We start from the raw sequence: 18942 nt of genomic DNA on the forward strand, positions 1-18942 counted from the left end.
CCAGTCACATGTCGCTGGGGAAACAAACAGCTTCCCTCTGCAGACAACAATTGAGGCCTGGGCAAGGGGCCTGGGCGGGCCGGGAAGGCAGCTAGCATCTCTTATCTCCCTCCCCAATCTCTTGCAATCATCTGCTGAGTGGGTTCCTTTCAACACTCTCTTCCCCTCTTGTCAGTATTTAGCTCTTTCTAAAAAAAAAGCATGATCTGCCTTTTACCCCTGGGCAATTCGGCTCCAGGGACCACACATTCGCTCCATAAGACGCACAAGACACTTCCTCTTACTTTTTAGGAGGAAAAAAGTGTGTCTTACGGAGCAAAAAATACGGTAGATGTTTGCGTGTGGATGAGTTTGTGTGCATTGCATGCTGTCCTAACCAACAACAACAACCCCAACCATCACCATGGGGTTTGGTGGTTAAAACAGTAGTGGTTAGAGCAATACATATATATATTTTAAAGTTGCTTAAAGTTAAAGATTCATGGTTTGTTTAAAACCCAGTAAAGGGGGGGGGGCGGCAGTATGTGCAGATTATTATACCTTTGAAATGCATCCTCTGTTGCTCTGAACCAAACCAGTTTCATTTCTTTTTCCTGTCTCTAACCCTTTGGGGGCGTTGTTCTTTTTTATTTCTCCAGAGGTCAGAATATCTGGCTACAGTTAGATCACAGAGTTCTGGATCATGATCTGCCCAAGAAACCTGGTCCAGCGACTTTGTTTTTTGCTGTCAGGTGAGTAATGATTACAGTCATACCTCTGGTTACGTTTGCTGCGGGTCGCGTATTTTCAGCTTAAGAACGCGACGGACCCGGAAGTGTTTACTGTGTGCAAATGAGTTAATTTTCAACACACAGGCAGCCAGTTGGTTCCTGTGGGTTTTTTGTGTGTGGTGTCATTTGTATGAGCAACTTTGTCACACTTGCCTATCACTTCCTAACAGAACATGCTGCATCACATTTTAAATTCTTTATTTAAACCTCAGTAAGATGACTCAAAATGTGCTATATATACTCTCTCACACACACGCACAATGCAGATTTTAAAGAGAACTTTTCCTTCAAGGAATATCTTGCAGGACTGCAAATGTTCTGCATCCCTACCTGCACAAGGCTTCCAATTCTCGCTTCTATAAATCTAATCATGCCCTCCAACACACAAACCTACCCACTCATTAATTTCTTAGTTTTTAGTTAGATGACCTTACACTGTATTGTTTTATTATGTGTGCATCATGTCCTTTCTCCAAGGCCAGGATACATTTCTTCCCACACACCTCCCCATTTCCTTCTCATAACAACCCTGTGAGATAGCTTAAACTGAGAAAATCTGCCCAACTTGGGGTGATATTTCCTCTCCAGCGGTACCTCTGCTGCGTCCCACATTGTTCAGGCAAGGCCCCCAACCCTTCGGAGAGACTTTTCAATGCGGGGGACGGGGGACAGAGAACTTTCCTTCCACAAACCTTAAGTTAACTTATCTTGGGATCTAAGGCAATGAACTCACAAATAATTAAAAGTAGCCTTCTGTGCTAAAGATACCACAGATTGGCTTTGTATTATCTCCTTTACATTTCAGCTAATGAAATATTCTTTAAAATAGCAATGGTCTGAAGAGGCAGCTTAATAATGAACATCTCATGCTCTTCAGAATAATGAGAGCAATATCCCACAAAGAAGGGAACACAGGAAATGTGTTCACAGGAAATGTGTCTATCACATCCTTGTATGTCTGTGGTTCTGACTTGCATTGTTCATTTTATGGTGATAAGAAACTTCTTACGTGATGGCTCTGCTTTGACATCTGAGTTCTCAGCTCTCTGTAGACAACATCCCATATATACAGCAATAGTAACAGCAATATTAAAACACCCATAACAATCCCAGCATATTCACACTCCTGTCTCAGCGACATCTACGCTGGCTTGATCGTGTCCACAGAATGAAAGATGGCAGGATCCTCAAGGAAGTGCTCTATAGGGAGCTGGCTTCAGGCACCAGGCCCATTGGCCCTCTTTGCACTATATTTGAGTGACCATAAAGACCATAAGAACATAAAAATGGAAGAAAAGCCTGCTAGATCAGGCCAGTGGCCCACTGAAAACAGCATCCTGTTTTCACAGTGGCCAACCGGATGCCTAGGGGAAGCCCTAAAGCAGGACTTTAGTGGAACAGCACTCACATGGTTATTCCATACAGTCAATCGAAGCATCACCTTAATCTGGTGTTCACATTATTATAGCACAAACCAGCAGATTGCCATTCATTTAGAGCTGGAAGTACTGTAATATAAAGCCACTTTCTCCCTCTTTATTTTAGGTTTTACATTGAAAGCATTTCCTTCCTGAAGGACAAAACCACAGTTGAGCTCTTTTTCCTGAATGCAAAGTCCTGTGTGCATAAGGTAATTTAGCACCTTTCCTGTATGTGTGTAGTTGTAAAAATAAACTTTGTTCAATCATATGGATTCACACACACACACACACACACACACACACACACACACAACTGATACTTTTCATTCTGCCTGAAGTAACTAACAGAAATGGATGGATAAGTTCCAGAAATAACGCAAGGATGAAGCATTGTGAGACCTTAGACAGGTTGAGGTCTTGCTCCTGTCTAGAAGGTGTCTTTAAACTCTGATGTGCTTTTTGTTTGCCTGGATCGAGGATAGAGAGGGATGTGAAAGTAAGTTAACATTTATTGCTCCAGGCATGTGTCACTTGGTAAGTTGCCTAGAAGGGAATGAAGCCCTCAAGCTGGAAAAGGTTCTCCACCACCGCCAGTCTTAACTATGGTTTACATAACAAAATAAAAAAAAATCCTTCCAGTAGCACCTTAGAGACCAACTAAGTTTGTCATAGGTATGAGTTTTCGTGTGCATGCACACTTCTTCAGATAATTCTTCAGGTTTACATAAACAAGCTCGTCTTCAAGCTGTGATTTATGAAGCTGGCTTGTTTTAATAAACAGTTGGAAGATTAACCACAGTTTATGGTCCAATGTAACTGAAGTTAATCGCAACTGGAAGCAAAAGCTTCAACTCTCTCTTCATGACCATGCCACAGGAGGGGGAGCAGGAGCAGACGTCGCATGAATTGTGAGGCTCACTCATGCAACGCTGAACAGTAGCCCATTGTTGCATCTGAACAAGGCCACTGAGTCACCTGGTTGCTGATTCAGCAGATTCATTCTGCCTCCAGAAGCAGATGCCAAGTGGCGGAAGCATACCTGCGTTTCTCTCTTCTGTCAGAGTGGCAAGAAGGAAGAGGAGAAACTTATGCCTGCTGTTTGGAGTCTGAGGCAGGATTTCTCCAGCTGTTTTTGGACTACAGTTCCCAGCCTCCCTGACTACTTGTCCTGCTAGCTAGGGATGATGGGACTTGTAGCCCGGCAACAGCTGCAGACCCAAGTTTGGGAAACCCTGGTCTAAGGCTTCAGGATTTAATTTAGCATCAGGTGTAGAGCAAACCCACCTGGCTATGAGCTAGAAAATCCATTGGTGCAGTCTTCCTGCATTCTGATTTCCCTGCCCAAAGTTCAGAGCTGACAAGAACACCACTGGCTGGTGGGGGCTATGGCTGACGGGGGCATGGCTGACTTCCCAGTCTATGGGGAGGGCTGGCTGGAGGGGAAACATTTTTTACATCTTCTAGGGACATGCTGTCCACTAGACAGCTGAAATGGAAACATTATCAGAATGAACACCATGGCCCTGCTCTAGCATGCAATGGGATTTGCCTTTAGCTGTGAATGAGGAGGCCCTTGAGCACATGAAGGTGCCCATTTGCGCAAGCTGCTGGATGGAGGCTCGTGGGTGTACTAAAACATGTGGTCATATTTTCCACCTGCCGTTGACTCGCTCTCTCAGCCATTCCCATAAATTGCTCTTGGCCTTTCCTCATGTCAAAAAAGAAAACTGCCGACATTTGTCGTGGATGCATGACAGCACAAAATAAGGCAGGACACCTAGCGGGTTGGAACACTTTTGCCCTCTGTTTTAGGTGTGCAACCCCACAGGAGCGCACTATTTTTAGAATTTCTAAAGATACATACTTCTAAAGGGTTTCTAGCAACTGGGGTTCCCCCTTCTAACCACTTTGATGCTCCCTTCATTGGACCGCTGCAGCAACAACAAAAATATGAATAGATGCCTGAGCTGGTGTCCAGTTAATTGCTGTTCCTGCCACACCATTTATTATTTATGCTCTTCAAACCCACAAGAATCCTTGCTTTCAGAGGCATGGAAACATTTCTCAACGTGTTATGTGCTACACCCAGTGTAGTTAACAGTGCCCTGATGGCTTGGTTTAAAAAAAGGAAAGCACACTGGGCCTCTGCAGGGCCAGAAGTTCCCCATCCCTTTTCTAAAGAAATTTCATGACCATCCTTCAGCTAGATTCAGTAACAGAAAGATGTTGGAGTCACCAGAATTTTCCAATAAGCGTTTTGACCATTGTCAAGTGTAGTTTCTGGAAACGTTGGGGCGGTTTAACTAGGCTAAAAAAAAAAATACAACTAAGAAATCCAGAACAAGGTGGGAATGAAAGTGAGAATGAATTGCCGAAACACATGGGTGTGAGTGTGCAGATGAATGTGTACCTACTTATATATGCTAAAGAAATTCGAAAATGTTTGAAACATAAACATTGCTAATTTGCTCTTGTGACTTTGCCAAGATATATGATTTGAATGTATTAATGTTGCTTGCATGTTCTAGCATTGAGAGGAACTGGTTATGGTGGCAGTGATGTGCAGATGTAGTAATGCTGCTCATCAGTGTTTTGTTAAAGGCTTTAAGGGTGTAGAGAACAATTTTGACAGAGGGCAACCTTTTTCCTCTATTTACTAGGTGTGTGTTAATTGGTATCGGGATAGATGGTGCCAGGCGGTGGTTTCTTGCTGAGCCTGCCTGTCAGCCCAAGAGAAAAATAGCTGTCCCTAGAACCCAGTTTCTGTGGGAGGCATGGGAAAGAGGTAGACAGAAATATGGGTCACAGATGCAATAGGTGTCATACTGTATTTGTAACGAGTAACACGGCAGTGTGGCCTTCTGTTTGTTGACTGCTTCTCACTCAGAAGCGGGCATGGTAAAAGGGTCTTTGCAAGTAGATCTGCATCCATGTACCCTTCTACATCATTAATCTGAAACTGAAATTAATAATTCGTTGACTGTCAGCTATGCTGGTGTGGTTTAGGATTGTATTTCATGAAACACCCTTATAACCTGTTGGCACCGGAGAGTGCCTTCTTGCATATGCATAGCAGTTTCTACAGCCATCGGTGACTGATCCTCAGAATACCTACAGTTCCTTGCGCCCTTGGCGAGGAGCTGTATTGGCACCTCCCTCCCCCCCAAAAAAAGTCACTTTACCGTATGCCATTGTGCTGAAGAAGGTGAAGAAGGATGGAAAGCTTCTCCAGTGATTGATCTTGGTGGTGCATCTGATAGTCTGATAGGTGATTTTTGCACCCCTCCAGGTTTGTGTTCCTGGTGGGTGCTGGTTTTGCAAACCTGTTAATACACCTCTGCTGATCCTGAAACAGTGACATCTCATGACCAAGAAGCAATGGTATAGGGTCTGGGTTACAGATATAACAGACATGACCAATTTATTCAAGTCCATGGGCACATTTGGATTTTTTAAAATCAATTGCCATTGGCACCATCACCCTGGTTACTTCCTTCCTACCTCTCCTGGATTAACCCCACCCTCAGCTGGCAAAGTAATAAACCACATGAGCCTACATTTTGCAGTTTCCATGGATCTGGTAAAAGTTGGATTCAGTACAATTAGGGCAGGCCCATGGCATACATTTAAAGAATCGTGGGGACTGTAGTTTAAGGTTTATTGAAATTGTAACCCTGGGGGGAGGCAAACTACAGCTCCCATGATTCTTTTGGGGAAATCATGTGCTTCAAGTGTGCATTGGATGTGCTTTCGATGCATGAGGTGAATCTGCCTTTTATGTGAGCCTTGAAAAACACAGGGAACTGAAAGAGGAATTGGGAAATAATATTGCTGTTCCAACTTCCTCCTTCAGCTCTATGCATGTTTTGGCAGAGGGGGCAGGGAGTAACTACTGCCACCACCTCATGAACAAGGGGGCAATGAATGGGAGGGCTCAGAGGCTTCATGGGTGCCAGGAGAAGACAGAAAAGCACCCATGATCCCTAAATTTACTCTGAAATCCTTGGTGAGGGTGTGCATCAATGAATTTGGTTTTTTTTTTAAGGCCAAGTATATGATGTCTGCTGCATGTTGGCACCAGTGCTGCAGGACCCCGAGTTTGCAAACGGGAACTGCCCATTGAACCCATTCAACAAAGCATATGCCTAGTTCAGAAATCTCTGATATCCCTCCCACCTCATTGTCTTTAGTCCAGCTCTTCCCACCTTCATGGAGCACCCAACTATAAAACTCTTTTAAGAGGGCCTTTAAAAGTGATAGGTGAAACTAATCAATAATGCTCTTGCTTGCATCGCTTGCCTAATGAGTGGAAAGAGAAAGAGTGATCTTGTGCAACTCCCCACACATACCTGTGGGCCAGGAATGTAGTAGCCCAAAAGGAGAGATGCTCAGATAGACGGGTGTGGTACAGAAACCTGGCTAGATCAATAACAGTTTTCTAGAACATCTCAGACCTGAAACATTATTTAATGTTTAACTGTTGAGGGAAAGGAATGCATGTATCAAGCCCCAGCTTTGAGAAAACATTGAAGCATGTGCTGGGGGCGGCGGCGGGGGGGAACAACACCAGGCATTTCGCTTGTGTGCATCTCTGAAATGGCTGGATTGCGGACAGGTAGACGGAAGAGTCCCATGTAAGCGTCTTGTGTCATTTGGCAGCACGGAGTGGCTGTGCTTCAACTGTACTGGTGCCACGCTTGTTGCAGAACAAGTCTTTTGCACAGCTTGTCCTCGTCTGCTGTTTAACGTATTGTTCCTTTTTTTGCTCACGCTTTGCGAGCCTTTGCACATCCTATCCATCTTTCAGTTGGTTCCTTCTTCTTGGGATATTATTTCCTTTTTAACAGCCCTTTTTAATGGCATTTTGTTCTTCTTTAAAAGTACCCAAATTTGCATGCTTCCAGATGTACAACAAGTTTATGTGATTCTACATTTATAGGGAAGAAGGGGGCTGAGGAGAGGAGCCTTGAACAGGGTTGTGGCCAAAGTAAGGAGTTGAAAAGCTTCCTTTATTTTATTTTTTAAAAACATATTTATTAAGGTGGGTTTTTTTTAACAAACAACAAAAACATACAAAAATACAAAACACAAAAATACAAAAGTTTCCTTTATAGCCCCAAACCACCAGATTAAAATTAAAAGCCCTTGTAATGAACATTGCTGTCATTAAATGAACATCTTATAAAGCTGTTAACTTATTTTGCGATAGTACCAGCTTTTTAATTTAAAAAGATAGAAATAAGCACAAAATGAGTTGAGAATCCAGTATTAGTTATGGACTAGTTATATATTTAGAGAAGCAATCCTTTAATCGTTACTGGAGTTTCTGGCATCCCATTTGCCTTCTACTACGACGTTCACGGTTCAATCCTGTGCTCCCAGTTGCATCAACTGGAGTGTTTCATGATTTGGTGCAAGTCCTCAGGACTAGCAATGTCATGCTGACCTCAGGCTTACCCCGGCATGGCACTAGGGATACACCAGCTTGATATTATGCTGGCAGAAGGGCTGAAAATGGGTGGCGTCAGCAGTGTGTCAGAGGAAGAGCAAGCTTAATCTGAACCCTGTGAGCAGCTGATTGCAAAAGGAAATCTCTGCCATGTTTGCAAGAGTCTAAGAACCCACCGTGTTCCCTGACCTCACACTATCATAAGCAGGTACAGTGTAGTTGACTGAGACCAAGGGATTGCTCTGTTAGGCTCCATTGCTTGGGAGTAAGTCCCACTGAATTCAGTGTGTCTTAGTTCTGAGCAAACATACTTCACGTTGCACTTTCACTCTGTGACTAAGCATAGGCCAGCCTCACAGCCCTGATGTTTGGTGACTAGAATTGCATGAGCAGTAAAACCTGCATGTGGTTATGGCGGTAGTTCTCCCATGGGCCATCTAGACACACACACACACACACACACACACACACACACACACAAAGCCATCGCAACAGGGGGCATTTCAATAGTTAATACCACATACTGTGGAGTTAAAATGGAGCCCAGTATCAGGTGTGGGTTTAGCTCTCTCCATCCTCAGTGATGATACAACAAGACTCCCGGTTTGGGTTGGAACCTCACTCTGGGATGTACTTAGCTTTGATTTTAACCCAAGCCTTCCAGAATTGAAGTCCCTTAACAGGTTGGGATGCTTCTGCTGCAAGCAAGACGTCAATTACTGTGCTTGCTGACCCATTTGTCCTAGAATTCTCCAGGAACTCCCTTGCCCTAGGCATGGTGCACATCTAAATACCAAGCCTCTGCAGAGAAGCAAATGGCTTAATAACACCCTGCTGAATTGCATCTACTCTCCCTTTCCTGTCTTCCCTTTCTCTCCCTTTGAGCTCCTTTCGGGTTTCTGAGTTGGACAAGCCGGACAGGAGGGAAAACATTAATGGGATTTAGAGCACATTTGTTACTTGCTGGTCATGTTTATTTTCACACACCCTGGTGCTTTGACCACAGACTTTCCTTAGACAAGGGCTGTCACCTTTTCAATGCCATGTCTTTCAATACTGGGCGGGCTCTTAACAATGAACATTGCACAAGTTCCTTCCAATTGAAACCAGCACTTCGCACACCTATAGGATAAACCTGCCTGCGCAGTTCAGCCTGTGTTTATTTCAGTCTCCACCTGACTTGCCTAACTCTATGCTCAGGGCACAGAGAGAACACGAATGACACTCTGCACACACAAACACCACTTGAGGCAAACTAAACACTTCCAGCAGTTTCTTATCTTGTGTTTGTTCCTCCGGGTAGGCTAGCACCATGGCTAAGATTGCCTATACATAAACTAAACAAACCCTAAATCATGTACAACGTTAGGTGAAAAGTGCTGTTCATCCTAGGTTGCCAGTGACCTTGGCCTTTTTTTGCCCTCTGCGTTGGCTTTTCTTTTGGCATTTTGCTTGAGCCGCCAGCTTTGCAACACTTTGTACTAATGTTTCTTGTTGGCTCCTGTGTTTTGCTTGTGGCACACTTTTGGTAAGACTGCATGGGATAATCTGGGAAAGCTGACAGATGTGGGGGGGAGTGCAGTGTTTAGGCAATGAGCTTTTGGTGGCAGCCCTATGTTTCTGTCTGGAAGGAACTACTAACTGTAAATCAAACCATTGATTTTCTGTATAGGGTGGTTTATATGTATTATATGTATCCATGTATTCATAAAGTGGTTGTGCTGCTGTTTCAGGCTACTTGAGATTAGGCTGTGGTTCAATAGTGGGTCCCAACCCATCAGTGGCAGACTGATGGCTTTTGGTATACTCCATCTCCAGTATTTGGTGGGTGGGTGGGAGTTCCATAGGTACCTAAATTTTGGGAATGAACAACCTTGGCGACATTGGGAGAGTCTATGTAGTTAGACCACGCAAAAGCATTTGACTGTGTTGACCACAGCAAACTATGGCAAGTTCTTAAAGAAATGGGAGTGCCTGATCATCTCATCTGTCTCCTGAGAAATCTCTATGTGGGACAAGAAGCTACAGTTAGAACTGGACATGGAATAACTGATTGGTTCAAAATTGGGAAAGGAGTACGACAAGGCTGTATATTGTCTCCCTGCTTATTTAACTTATACACAGAATTCATCATGCGAAAGGCTGGATGAATCCCAAGCCGGAATTAAGATTGCCAGAGGAAATATCAACAACCTCAGATATGTTGATGACACAACCTTGACGGCAGAAAGTGAGGAGGAATTAAAGAACCTTTTAATGAGGGTGAAAGAGGAGAGCGCAAAATATGGTCTGAAGCTCAACATCAAAAAAACTAAGATCATGGCCGCTGGTCCCATCACCTCCTGGCAAATAGAAGGGGAAGAAATGGAGGCAGTGAGAGATTTTACTTTCTTGGGTTCCATGATCACTGCAGGTGGTGACAGCAGTCACGAAATTAAAAGACACCTGCTTCTTGGGAGAAAAGCAATGACAAACCTGGACAGCATCTTAAAAAGCAGAGACATCACCTTGCCGACAAAGGTCCGTATAGTTAAAGCTATGGTTTTCCCAGTAGTGATGTATGGAAGTGAGATCTGGACCATAAAGAAGGCTGATCGCCGAAGAATTGATGCTTTTGAATTATGGTGCTGGAGGAGACTCTTGAGAGCCCCATGGACTGCAAGAAGATCAAACTTATCCATTCTGAAGGAAATCAGCCTTGAGTGCTCACTGGAAGGACAGATCGTGAAGCTGAGGCTCCAATACTTTGGCCACCTCATGAGAAGACTCCTTGGAAAAGACCCTGATGTTGGGAAAGATTGAGGGCACAAGGAGAAGGGGATGACAGAGGACGAGATGGTTGGACAGTGTTTTTGAACCCACCAACATGGCTGCGGGAGGCAGTGGAAGACAGGAGTGCCTGGCGTGCTCTGGTCCATGGGGTCATGAAGAGTCGGACATGACTAAACGACTGAACAACAACAACATGTAGTTAGAAGGAACTTGACTCGGGGGCATGGGATGGATACCTGACCTTGAAGTGCCCTGTAGTTGTTGTTTGCCAATTAATGTTGTGATTCTCACATTACACATTAAATCCCATATGTTGGTACATGGAAGCCTACCTGTACCCATACATATCCCTTGCTTATAAGATTTTATCCAGGCTCTTCTGATAAGTCTCTAGAGAAGGTGTCATGGCAGCTCCCTTCACCAGACAGTTCTCACTGCTCATAAACATTTGCCAGTCATATATAATGCAAGCCGCCTTCTATGTGGTTTTGCAACATACCCCAGTAGGCACCTGCCATGGTGTCTGAGACATGGGAGGATGGTTTCTCTGCCTGTTCTTTGTGTGGCAATATTTCAGTCGTTTGAAGATAGATAGGAATCAGGGCAATGTGAGCATGAACATCACACCTGAATTTGAACATTCCACATTTCTGTTTATTCGCTGCAGCTCTCTGGCAAACATGGCATGCCCTAGTTCTTGTTCCGAGCTTTAGGGATGCAGAGGTGGATTGGATCATTCCAGTGGAATTCCTACCTCTTCCCCAGCTACAAGAAGGGAATTGCTTGTCCACTTAATTCCCAAGGTAAATGAAGTGTCTCGGCAGCACACTGATTAAACCACCAACCTCCCTGTTGTTGTTTTCCATGCTCCACAGCAGGAAGGAGTGATGGGGGCCTTCACTGGTCGAACTAGAAATGCATCCAGAGCACCTTCACTTGCTTAGCCAGCTATATCAGCAGGATACCAGTCATCCAGCGGGGGAGTGGGGGAGTGGCTGAGATGCACTGTGAAGTGAGCAAATCGGCAAGCTCCTCTTGCCCTCTTTTCCAGCTCCGGATCTTGTCCCTGACAAAGAGTGGAGGCTCTGTGTGAGGCCAGTGACAAAAAAAGAGGGCAACTTTTTCCAGGAACCACAACCTTTGGCTTAGCTCCTAAGGCCTGCCAAAAAATTGTGGAGCCTTGCAATGAAGCAGCTTAATGGAAATGGGGCTAGGGGAGTGAGTGACTTGCAGCACCATTTCCCTATCACTGTTGCATTTACACAATACTGATATTTGGAGCCTTTACAGCTGTTCCATCCAGGCATCTGGTCCACACCCCACCTGATTTATGTGTCTTGTTTGTCTTGTAGGGAATTCCCACCCCACTGCCGCTCATATTGCCTTCAGCCTTGTCTGGCCTATTGGCCTTAACACCCACTCATCACACAGCCGCATGAGCTTATGTGCACATGCTCAATGTTTTGATTATGAAGTCTGGACAAACTAATGCAGATGGTGGCGCCATCACTAAGTGGGAGAGATCAGATATCAGTGAAGGTGCAAGCACTCTAAAGTTAATAGAAGATCAGTGGGTGTCACACGTATACTCGTCAACATTTCACAGATTAAAATAGGCTCACTCCTGTGTGCTCTTGCAATGTTCCTTGTCTTGTACCAAGGATCACTTGCCTGACTGCACATGCACATGGTTGAATGTTTCCCTGCCTGTTGTGTCCTGGATTCATTGACTTTCCTGCATGCCTTTTGAGGTAGGTGTGGTTACCAAGCTCACCAGCTGCAGCAGGCAAGCTGCACACTGCATTTGCCGTTCATGCTTTTGCAGTCGTGTGCAGAAGCACCTTAGTCAACATGCTCTGGGAATAGGAAGCAGAAGAGAAGCACACTCTGGCCTCTGCCACCAGCTAGGGGAACAAGGACCACTGGGAGGCTGTCCCTTTGTGCTCAAGAAACAATGCGATTGCAAGGGGAAGCCCAGTTGAGCCCCATCCATCGTAGAGCAAAGGAGCAGCAGCCCAGTCTGGCCCCATCTATTGGACAGTGTTCTCAAAGCTACCAACACTGCGGGAGGCAGTGGAAAACAGGAGTGCCTGGCGTGCTCTGGTCCATGGGGCCACGAAGAGTCAGACATGACTAAACAACAAAGCAATAAATTGGCTAGAAGATTTAAGGGTTGCTCGTCTTGTACGACTTTGGTTTCCATGCATTAGTACCTGTTTCTTGTAAGCCACCTTGAGGATCATTTGATGGAAAGGAAGGGTATAAATCTTGTAAACAAATACAGGAAACATGCATCTCCCCTCCATGCAGAGATGGCACTCCCAAGAACTCCTGAGAAGGCGAGGGAATGAAACCTCAAGGGGGCAACTTGTTTGTTTATTTAAAACATCTTTCCTACCACCTAAAAGCTCTCAAAGGAAGTTCATAGAATCTTAGAGTTGGAAGATACCTCAAGGGTCATCTAGTCCAATCCCCCCTAATGCGGGAATCTCAGTTAAAGTATCCATGAGAGATGGCCATCCAACCTCTGCTTAAAAACCTCCAAGGTAGGAGAGTCCACAACCTCCTGGGGGAGTCCATTACACTGTCGAACAGCTCTTACTGTCAGAAAGTTTTTCTGTACGTTTAGTCTCTTTTTCACAACAAATACAAAGCAGTGGCAGCAATTGATACATAAAGGTGACAAAGCAGCACTAAAATCCAGCCAACCTAAAAGTTGAAGCAGCAGTAAAAGCAGATCTTCTATCAAGTGCCTAAATTTTAGGTGTCTCGAACATACCTTGGGGGAGGGGGGGAATCCATGGCTGAGGTTGCTACTACTGAAAGGCCACTAGCTCTGATTACTACCTGCCTAACCTCTGCAGGCAGAGGGGCCTGCAGCAAGGTGTTTTCTGAAGATGGTCTCAGAACAATCGGATAGGTTCATATGAGAGTAGGAGTTCATTTAGATACCACAGGCGTTGACTTTGGGGAGTATCCAACTTGGTGTCCTTCATATTTTTTGGACTACAACTCCTATCAGGCATGTTAGCATGGCCAAAGTCAGGGATGATTATAATTGTCAAGCATAACATCTGGAGGGCATCAGGTTGGGGGGGAAGGTTGGTTTATGACTTTATAGGTCAAAATGCGGGTGTACAAAAACAAACTGACCAGAAGTCAGTGACTTCTTTAAAAAAAACACAACATAATTGAAGTACGTATGTTCCAAACAACATGTTCCAGTTAACATACGAGCACTTGTCTTCTGAACCCACTGAAAACTTCTGAACAGTGTCCAAAGGCTGCCCCACATACAACGGGTTGTAGTAGTCTAACCTGGATGTCCAAGAGCATGGATAACTGTAACCTGACTGACTCTATTCAAGAAGAACAGAAGGTGCATTGTTCCACAGAGCTCACCTGCTGCTCTGGATGCCAACTGGTAATTGGGTACAGCTGAAGCATATGAACATAGCTACTCTTAGATTGTAGACAATACCGGCAGTCAAGGGCATTAGGAACAAAGTGCTTTAAAAGTACTTCGCATGTTCAGGGTACAGCACCCCCCTTCCTGTTCAAATTTGCCTCCCCACCCTTCTTGTGCATCACTGTTCTCATTATGCAAGACATCTCATCATAGCTGGACATCCATCAAACTGGGGGGAGTGACTTCACTTCCCCAATGACCATGCATGGTTGGCCACATCCGTTTGAAGAGGACAGCTGAGACTGCATTACACAAAAGCCAGGATAAAGGAATGGCAAGTGCAAGAAATGGCTCTGGGTGTCGAGGTTATTACTACACCTTTCAAGGTGCTGTTTTGGGTGTTTCCAGTGAGAATACAAGATCCTTGTTTAAGCTTTATAGCAGTTTCCGCTGAGATGTCACGATAATTACATACAGAGTAGATATGTCTGCCACAATTCCTTCCACACACAAAAGATTTATTTTTCACATTTGGTAGTGAGTACATTTAGCAATGCTGGGGAAAAAAGAAAACTTCTGAAGAGTGTTTGCAGTTGTATGGCCACCTGCCAGTTCAGCAAAAAGTTAAGAGCTCTTGCAAGCTTTACAACAAACATTTCACAATTCCTCCGTCTCTTGTCTGGGAGAGAAGAGTGTTCTCTTGCACCGAAGGGTGTTCTGTTTCTGCCTGTGACTACTTAAATATACATTGCAGCAGACTAGATTTATCATTTCTGTTCCTAAAGATAGAACTTGCACGAGCTCCAAAAGAGGAGGGGGGGGGGGTAAAATGAAATGAGAAAGTGCAGATACGAAATCTTTTTATGAATTGCCTTTATCCTAAACCCTCCCTAGTTGTTTAGGAATATTTTAGGGATTAGCTAATTCAGGGCCTGCAAGCTACGTGTCAGCAGCTGCAAATGAATAAGATTTAATTAGCATCTTCACTGTGTTTATTTGTATGTGTTTACACAAGCGGGATCCACAACAAAATGTTGCAGTGTGAAGTGCTTCTGTTCAGTGTGTCAGTCCAGGCTGGACAAGGAGACCAAATTATGAAGGTGATAGGCTAGAAATCCATTGTGCTCTGCACAGGGCCGTCTTAAGCATGTCGGGCGTCGTGGTGCGGAGATCGCTCCGGCACCCTCGCCCCGTTTCTTGCCGCGGCTGGTGGGCGGGCGCAGCGCCCTGGCGCCCCGCGCCACCCAGCCTTCCCCTAGAGCCGGCCCTGGCTCTGCAGGCAAGGGCTCAGGTGTTACTCTTGTAATGTTTTGGGGTAAGGGCTCTTCCACATGCTCTGCATGGAAACTGTCTCGGATTCAGTCCTCCAAACCAAACAAAAGATTGCCTGATGAAGAGTTCTCCAGAAGAGAACTGAATGAAATTTCAAGATTGACATTTCAGGCTGAGTAAGTACTTCACTGGTGCTTTATCAAGTTACACACCTAAGATTATGGGATGAAGAAGTAATTAGGGCTCTGAGAAATCAAAGCCTGATTTGCAGCTGGGTTCTGTCCAACGCCTTAAATGCAACACACACATTCCTGGCATTTTGATGGAGACTAGTAGTCCAGCTTTAAATTTTGGGAGTGTTTTCTTCTTCCTCTTCTTCTTCTTCTTCTTCTTCTTCTTCTTCTTCTTCTTCTTCTTCTTCTTCTTCTTCTTCTTCTTCTTCTTCTTCTTCTTCTTCTTCTTCTGGACTAATATGGCTGCCTTTCCATTTTCTGCAAAATAGTGGAGTTAACCTTTTGTTTCTCTCCACTTCTGATTTGGTTGGTTCAACATTGTGTGTTTAGAAAATAAGGCTAGCACTTAACTTTTCATCTATTAGTATTTTTCTGTATTTGGTTATCCCACCAACTTTGCACATTTGTTTTCTAGGGAGGTGTTTTTAGAGCCCAGTTGCTCTTAACACTTCAGTCATTTCACAAAAAGGAGCATTTGTGACCACAAAGGATTCCTAGTAGGAGTCTGTTGAAGGCCTACTTATGTCTGTGTAAAAGGCAAAGGATTAAGAATATCCCCTGTGGTCTCTGTGAAGGCATTATTTTGTTCCTTTCTAATTATTCATGGTTGGCTGGTGGCCTCCTTTTCAGGTGAGTAGCCGCCCTTAATTTCCTTGCCTAGTTTAGTTTCCAAATCTGCTCTTCAACATATCACAGAAGATTATGTTCAGTTGCCACTCCTTCAGCATTTAGAGTACTCTTAACCACAAACACATCTGGCTTCCTTTCCTTTGAGAAAGTCCATAGAAAATATATGAAAACCTTCTAAAAATAACTGAAAATAACATCAAAATTAATGTCGAAAGAGTGCACAGGAAAAGAGAGAAGCGAAAGATATATATAGACATTGACCACACTCCTACACTTTTCTCTCTCTTGGGTGTTCATATTCATGCACATATATGTACTATGTAAATGTATCAATGAACTATGGATAACACTTAATGCATCTGACAAAGTGGGGTTTTTTTTTTTTTACTATGACAGCTTATTCCATGATAAACCTATTTCCTTTTAAGATGCTACAAGATGCTTTGTTGTCTGGCTGTTTGCTAAACCATAGTTAAGCATTATGTAAACAAGCCTTGGGTTTATGTTCTCACATTTCCATTTCCTCCTCCAGCACGGCATACATTAAAAGCATAATAATAATAATAATAATAATAATAATAATAATAATAATATACCGCCTATCTACAGGTAGGTAGCCGTGTTGGTCTGAGTCGAAGCAAAATAAAAAAAATTCCTTCAGTAGCACCTTAAAGACCAACTAAGTTTATATTTTGGTATGAGCTTTCGTGTGCATGCACACGAAATGTATCTGAAGAAGTGTGCATGCACACGAAAGCTCATACCAAAATATAAACTTAGTTGGTCTTTAAGGTGCTACTGAAGGAATTTTTTTATTATACCGCCTATCTGACTGGGTTGCTACTGAGTTGCCCCAGCCACTTTGGGTGGCTCCCAACAGATTATTAAAAACACAATAAAACATTAAAAACTTCCCTAAACAGGGCTGCCTTCAGGTGTCTTCTAAAAGTCAGATAGTTGTTTATTTCCCTGACATCTGATGGGAGGGTGTTCCACCAGGGAGGGCGCCACCACTGAGAAGGCCCTCTGTCTGGTTCCATGTAACTTCACTTTTCGCAGTGAGGGAACCAGCAGAAGACCCTTGGAGGAGGACCTCGGTGTCTGAGCTGGCCGGTGGTGGTGAAGACACTCCTTCAGGTATACTGGGGCAAGGCCGTTAATAATACTTAATAATGATTAATAATATCCAGGCAAAACTGTGGTTAGTCTTAATGATGGTTTGACTGAACGTCAGAATCCAGATGGTGACTAAACATTTGCTACCTTTTCTCAACACCGTGATCTTTTGAGGTGTCTGGTGCTGCTTATTTCATGTAATAATGGCATAGACTTGTACTGTAGATTCTTTAACTTTAATTAGCTTACCAGGGTGCCCACACCCTGGTAATTACCACTTTCTCCTCTCTCTCTCTCCCTCCCTCCCTCTCTCTCTCCCTCTCTCTCTCCCCCCCCCTTTTCTTTTTCTACCCACCCTACCATCATAGCTGCCAAGTTTTCCCTTTTCTCGCGAGGAAGCCTATTCAGCATAAGGGAAAATCCCTTTTAAAAAGGGATAACTTGGCAGCTATGCCCTACCATTTCTCTCTCTGTTTCCTCTTCCCAACACCCAAACAGTCACATGTAATTGCACATTGTTACTTGGGCTTTGGATTTCTTGAGGCTACTCACACAGCCCATAGTCTTCTCTGAATGACACCAGCCTTTAGGAAGAAAACCAAGTTTATGACTAGAGGAAAGGTACAGTTCTTCTCTATGCTCACGTAACTGCTAGTTTTGAAGTCTCTCGGGCTGCAATTGATTTGATGATTTCTTAGCATTTCATAAAGCCTTTCTTTTTGAGGTACCTTGCAACTAGCATCAAAAGCGGTTTAAGTTGTGTTCCTTTATTTCTGTACATTAATATTTTAATCACTCAAAAAATAAGAGTACACCTGGGGGGGGGGAAATGTTGTGTCGTGAGTTGACCACAGGCAGTGGCGTAGCAAGGGGGGCGATGGGGGCGGGTCGCCCCGGGTGCCACCCTGGAGGGGGGGTGACACTCGCACCCCCCACTGGGGAACATGTTTTTTATTTTCTGTTGCATGAGATTTTTCAACTGTTCTTATATGTTCTTTCAATGCTGATTTCATATCTGAAGTCGGTTTTGTTCTGTAAACGCTAGGGGTTTTTTTGCAATTCATGTTTTTCACGTTTCGCCAGAGCCGCGTGGGGGGGGGACAAAAAAATTCTGCACCTGGTACCACCTGGGCTTGCTACGCCTTTGACCACAGGTAGCCAACATGGTACCCTCCAGATCAGGGGTCCCCAGACTACGGCCCGGGGGCCACATACGGCCCCCCGAGACTCTTATGTGGCCCCTGGGAACCCCTGCCGCCAGCTGCCGCCGCCCACTCTTACCAGTGTGGTGCGGTGCAGCTGCCGACTTCCAACCCGGAAAAGCGACAGAAATAGCTTGTGCGCACGCGCAAGCGTCATTTCCGGTATACTTCCGGGTCGGAGGAGGCTTCTGCACATGCACACAAGCTATTTCCGGTGCTTTCCAGGTTGGGAGTGTGCCAGAAATAGCATTTGCGCATGCGTATGGGCACGCACAGCCGCACGCTCCCTCACCCTCCGGCCCACCACGCAATCAGCGCGGCGGGCATCTGGCCCAAAGCCGGGTAAGTTTGGGGACCCCTGCTCCAGATGTTGTGAACCACAGTAACTCCTGCATAAGCTACAGCCAGTGTAACCAGTGATAAGGTATGTGTGTTGTAGCCCATAATCCCTGGAGTGCACCGTGTTGGACTCAAGTGTCAGAGTTGCCTACGGGCATCTGGGCTTGAATTCCTGCTCAGATGTGAAGTTCAGTGGGTGAAGTCATAGGTCTCAACTGAACTACTTGAAGGGTGTTGCAAGGTTAACTCCTTGTAGAAAAGGTTAACCCCCAAATGCTGATAAGCTTGCAGCTGTTCTAGGTACAGGGTCCAAATACCTTCCTAGATCA

General features: G+C 44.6%; 1 protein-coding gene across 9 annotated transcripts in view; it reads left to right on the plus strand.

Annotated features, from left to right (window-relative positions):
• FRMD4B (FERM domain containing 4B) overlaps window positions 1-18942 on the plus strand; it is a 229029-nt gene that overhangs the window by 119547 nt on the left and 90540 nt on the right. For all 9 annotated transcript variants that reach the window (XM_035106673.3, XM_035106669.3, XM_035106671.3 and 6 more), the window contains 2 exons: window positions 639-731; window positions 2316-2400. In XM_035106673.3, coding sequence (XP_034962564.3) covers window positions 639-731; window positions 2316-2400 — 178 coding nt within the window. The remainder of the gene's footprint in view (window positions 1-638; window positions 732-2315; window positions 2401-18942) is intronic.

This window comes from Zootoca vivipara, chromosome 2 (assembly GCF_965207765.1).
Source record: "Zootoca vivipara chromosome 2, rZooViv2.hap1.1, whole genome shotgun sequence".
Taxonomy (NCBI): Eukaryota; Metazoa; Chordata; class Lepidosauria; order Squamata; family Lacertidae; genus Zootoca; species Zootoca vivipara.